Source organism: Charadrius vociferus, unplaced genomic scaffold (genome assembly GCF_000708025.1).
Source record: "Charadrius vociferus isolate BGI_N301 unplaced genomic scaffold, ASM70802v2 scaffold828, whole genome shotgun sequence".
Lineage (NCBI taxonomy): Eukaryota > Metazoa > Chordata > Aves > Charadriiformes > Charadriidae > Charadrius > Charadrius vociferus.
Window position 1 is genome coordinate 994,016 of NW_009649708.1, and position 5,267 is coordinate 999,282.

The window sequence follows — 5,267 nt, forward strand, 5'->3', positions numbered from 1 at the left end:
ATCCCGCGCCGTGGGGGTGGGCTGCGTGGGGGTGGGGAGCCCCGGGGAGCTGATTATCCTTTTGGGGCTGCGCTGCAGCTGTGGAGGGAAGGAGATGGCTGAGGGAAAGCAGAAGGGAGACTTTACTGACTGGCCTCGGGCAGGGGAGAAGCGGGGGACCACAGTGTGCACCCTGGCACGCTGCCACAGGTCGTCATCCGGCTGGTGGGACTAGCACCAAAGGTGGCCTGGGAGGATTCGGGAGGAGCAGTGCACCGTGCAAGAAGAGGGTCAGGCAAGAGGCAGGACCTCACGGTTCAAGAGCTAAAACGTCCTCCTGGCCTTGGTGATGGGGTGGCACCCTGACAGGGAACAGACTTCCAGCCACGTGCCACCATGTACTGGCAGGGGTGGGGGTGGCAGCCTGAGATGGTGGCAGAGACTCTTTTTGTCCACGAGCCCACCTTTGTGCCCAGATGGAGAGCCCGACTGTTTCAGTCACAGCTTCATCTTGCAATCCCCTCCCAGTCAGTCACCGTCCTTGTCTCTGCCATCCCAGCCTGTGGCCGTTGTGTTTGGGTGCTGCCAGTGTTTCTCTGTTCCCTTCAGCGTGCTGGCAACCACTTGTTGTGTTTGGCCTTGTCCTGAGCCCAGGTGACGGCCCAGAAAACGCTGCTGACGCCAGTGCTGGGCGCGCGCAGAGTCTTGTCCCAGCTCACGCTCACGTTGGCTGCGGCCCCTTGCTGGTTCCTCGAGGTCCCAAGCCCCCACTCCTGCTGCCGGTTTGGGTTCAGCAAGTCGTGATTAAATATTCCTGCCATTGTTGTCAGTGTCTCCAAGGAATACCTCCGGATTTGGCAACCCCACTGCTCACACCCTCCTTCTTGCTCAGACATGACTTTTGCAATTGTTTGCTGGATGTTTTTCCTTCCGCCTCCTCCGGCCATCAGGAGCCTGAAAGACTTTGGCAGCAGAGCGAGGCGGGTCAGTGGTGGCCAGGCCGAGGTCTGCATGTCTGGGGAGCCCCCCCCCTGATGGCCCCCAGTAAGTCTCCATGTGGAGATGGGATTTTCTCCCCTGCCAGTTCCCCGCCAGGTCCCCAAGGCCGGGCGTGCACGGGCAGTGTTTGCCAGCTGACCTGGCACCTGGGGAGTGGGAGGCTCACGTCAGCTGCCAGGGAGGTTGTTGGCACAGAGGGCTGGCTGTGGGCAAGGGGGGTGCAGGCTGCGGTTCCTGTCTGCCTCCTGCTGCCTACCTCTCTGCCTCTGCCTTGCTGCCTTCTGCTGCTTGTTCCCCTCTGCCTGACACAGCATCCCCTGGCTCTGCCTCCACAGCTGTCCCCTGCCCACCTCCTGCAGCCACCCACAGCTCCCTGGCCTGCACCCTTCTGCCACCCATGCACCATCCCGTGCTGGGGGCCATGCTGGGGCAGCCCTTACAGGAGGGGGAGGTGTACCCCTGGAAGGTTTGAGTGCCCTGGGACCTTCCCGACTCTCCTCATCCATGGCCCTGCTGATGGGGGTCTCCCCGTGGTCCCCACCCCCAGCCAAGGGCATCCCCCACGTGCTGCGGCTCCCGCCTTGGGCAAACACTGCTATCACAGGGCAAACAGCCCGGCGGGCACCAGGAGCACAGCTGGGGGGGACACAGGGAGCTTGGCTGGGGGACAAAGGTTGAGGGAGAGGCGGGTGCCAGCATCCAGCGCCGTGGGCAGTGTTGGTCTCCCAGGAGAGTGGCCCTGCAATGGTGTTTTGGGGACAAGAGGATGGGGTGCATAGCGGGTCACCAAGGCCACCCCCAAGTCCCCAGGCCTCCACACAGGCAAGGGGGGCTGGGGTGGGGGGACCAGTAGCAGCCCTGAGGCTGGGGGAGGGCAGGCATGGCAGAGACAGGGGATGGCTGCCATGTGATCCCCCCAAACACCACGAGCCCCTCACCACGTGATCACCCCATGGTATGTGAAGCCCCCCATGCTGTGTGACCCCCACACACAACGTGGACCCCCACCATGCTGCAGGACCCTCCTCCATGTAACCCCCCACCATGGGTATGAATCCCCATCAGAGTGTGCGTGCACCCATCGCTCGATGTCACCCCCGTAATACTGTGTGACGCCCCAGACCCTGTGCCCCTCTTGTGCCATGCAACTCCCCCCATGCCCTGTGGCCCCCCCACGCCATGCAACCCCCCAAGCCATGTGACCCCACACACACCGTGTGCCCTCCAGCCTGCAGCTCCCCCCCTCTCAGGGCAGGCTCCCTCCCTCCTGCATCCATGGGGGAATCACACCCCAGTGAAGCAGGATCTGGGCATTGACCCCATCCCTGACCCCTCCCCAGGCTGCCACCCCTGCCACCACCCTGTCCCCACCTCACACCTCTCTCAGAGGCACTGGGGGTGTCCAAGGAGCCAGGGGTGGCCTAAGCCGAACCTGGTGCCACACGGCTGGGAGATGCCTCAGGACCTGGGGTGCCCTGGCATGTCTTCGCCCCTGCCATGCTGCAGGCTGCTGCCTTCTCCCCTCCTGCCTGCGCTAAAGCGGGGCAGGATGAGGCCAGCCCCATTGTGCAACTGCTGGTGCTGAAATGAAGGTGGTTGTGGGGCTGGAAGGAGCCCTGGGAGTCAGCTGTGGGGCAGGGGATGGGGACAGGCACAGGGGAGGTTTGGTTGTACTTTGGGGTGGTGGGGTTGATGGGGAGGGCTGCCCCCACTGCCTCCCCCAGGGCCATATCCACCAACTCCTCAACCTCAGCTCCCGGTCCATCCACTGTGGGGCAGGTACCAGCACCCCAGTGACTGGCACGTGCCCACCTGTGCTCCCCCAAAATGTGACTTCGGCTGTGGTGGCACCTGGCCCTATGCCGGGCTGCTCCTGGGGCTGAATCCTGCCTGGGGCCGGTGGGTTCCAGCACAACCTGCCTGTGCTGGCCAGGTGTTTATGTTGCCTGCTGCTGTGTTTGCATTGCACACAATCCATCTGTTTGTTTGCATGGAGCCAAGGGAGCCAAGCCTGGTGATGGTGGCGGCGGGCATGCCACAGGCAGGGCAAGCCCAGGGCGCTGCTCTCTGCTGGCAGCACCATGCTGGCTGTGCCATCTCCCCCTGCCTGGCAGGGTGATGTGGCTGTGCCCGCATCCTTCCTCCCCACACATGCTGCAACATCCGCTCACCCACCGCAGCCCATGCAGATGCCCTGTGCACACTGGGATGGCCGCAGCCCTGTTGCGCTCCTGGCCCTTGCCATCAGCCCCACCACTGGCAGCCCCCTCTTGCCCCATTTTGGATTTCCACAGCAGTGACACAGGCACCCTGACACAGGCACCAACGTTGCCACTGGCTATCCAGGGTTGACCTTGCTGTCCCCTCACCAAAGCCTTGCGGGGTGTGGGAGGGCTTGGGGATACACTGCTCACCCGAGAGCACCAGTGCAACTTTGTCTACACACGTCACTGGAGGGGGCAGAGGGGTCCCCTGGTCTCTGGCCCAGGTGGGTAGCAGGAGTTGGCCATGCTGAGAACTGCGGGGCTGGCCCCAGTGTTTTGAGATCATTGTTTTGGACTCGGCTCCCCTGTATTGGTTTGTGGCCAGTTTAAACTGGTTCCCAGCATTTATAAGGTATGGGATGAGTAGGATCCTGCGAGTGCCGGCAGCTCCGGAGGGGATTCCACGCCTCTGCCTCCCAGTGCTGGTGGCCATGGGAGCCCACATGCCCAGGGTGGCTGGCCCGGCTCTCCAGGAGGAAGACACCCACTCACAGCCCAGACCAGAGGGGAGCAATCCTGAGGCTCCCTACCAGGCTTTCAGCTGCAGCATCTTCCCCTCCAGCATGGCCCCAGTGGCCAAACGAGCCAGGATTGCCCTGCAGCAGGAAGAGTCGGGGGACACCACCTGCCCGCTGCTCTTCATTCAGCTCAACCAGCTCCTCAGCAGCCCAGCGGGGCTGGAGTGGAGAGAGATGGCCAGGTAGGCATGCCTGCAATGGCCAAGCTGTCTGGCGATGCTTTGGGAAGGCCAGCCTTCAAAAGCCCAACTCTGATGGAGCCCACGGTATCTCCCAAGGCTGGTGGTTCCTCAGCCTCAGCCCCAAAGCAGGGCTGCTCGCTGCCCTCTGCCCCCACCACTGCCTGCTTCTGGCAGCTTAGGGTGACTCATTTCATGGGAGAGAGTAGGGTGTCAGCAGGACACAGGCAGTGACCCTGCATGGGCACCACGGCCTTGCTTCTGCTCCTGCCTTTGCTGCCTCTCCAAGGCGCCAGTGGCTGCGCTGGGGCTGGGACAATGCTTTGACGCTCCCCAAATCTGGCTGCCTGGCACACCTCTGGCAGCGACCGGGGGGGGGATAGGTCAGGGCAGGCTTGTCTGGGGACAGTGGGGCCCAACGGAGAGGAGCCGGGGCTGGTGTGGGGCATAAGTGTAGCTGGGATGTCCCCATGCCCCACACCACCCCTCTGCAGCTCGGCAGGGGCACAGGGACATGGGCTACAGGGTTCCAGAGGCAGCGATGGGTCTGCCCCAGAGGTCAGAGGGGTCTAGGAGGGGCGGGCAAAGCCACTGGGCTGTGGCTGTGACCGCTCTCCCCAGCAGCCAGCCCTCTTCTCCCCGGCATGGCTGCCCATCAGCAGGACCCTGCTCTGCCGGGGCACGCTCTCCCCATGCAGCACACCAAGCCACCCCGCAGCAGCGCACCCACCCATGGGGACAAAGGGAAGCTCTGTTTGCGCCCGGCATTAAAATATTTGGCATTGTCTGAGCATGGCAAACAGCTCCAGACACTTCTGTTTGGAATCCAGCAAGTGCCACTAACAGCAGGGCAACCCCCAGTCCCAGCACAGGCTGGGGACGTGTGGGTTGGGAGCAGCCCTGCGGAGAAGGACTGGGGGATACTGGTCGGTGACAGATGGGACATGAGCTGGCACCGTGCACTTGCAGCCCAGAAAGCCAAGCGTCTCCTGGGCTGCATCACTGACAGTGTGGCCACCAGGTCGGGGAGGGGATGCTCCCTCTCTGCTCTGATCTGGGGAGACCCCCCTGGGCCACTGCCTCCAGCTCAGGGGTCCCCAGCACAAGACGGACACGGATCTGTGCAAGCGGGGCCAGAGGGGGCCGCCAAAATGGTCTGAGGGCTGGGACAGCTCTGCCAGGGAGGGAGGCTGAGATTTGGGGTTGTTCAGCCTGGAGATGAGAAGACTCCGGGGACACCTTGTAGCCCCTTTCAGTCCCTAAAGAGGCTACAGGAAGGATGGAGAGAGACTTTTTACCAGAGCCTGTAGTGACAGGACAAGGGGCAA

The 5,267-nt window shown here is 63.1% G+C and overlaps 2 protein-coding genes across 2 annotated transcripts in view; one reads left to right on the forward strand and one right to left on the reverse strand.

Moving 5' to 3' along the window:
• HBEGF (heparin-binding EGF-like growth factor) overlaps positions 1-197 on the reverse strand; it is a 7,534-nt gene extending 7,337 nt beyond the window's left edge. The window contains exon 1 of the mRNA XM_009890696.1: positions 131-197. Coding sequence (XP_009888998.1) covers positions 131-197 — 67 coding nt within the window. The remainder of the gene's footprint in view (positions 1-130) is intronic.
• A 3,608-nt stretch (positions 198-3,805) lies between these two features.
• Positions 3,806-5,267, forward strand: part of SLC4A9 (solute carrier family 4, sodium bicarbonate cotransporter, member 9) — a 14,135-nt gene continuing 12,673 nt past the window's right edge. Inside the window, 1 exon segment of the mRNA XM_009890697.1 lies at positions 3,806-3,942. Within this exon segment, the coding sequence (XP_009888999.1) occupies positions 3,806-3,942 (137 nt within the window).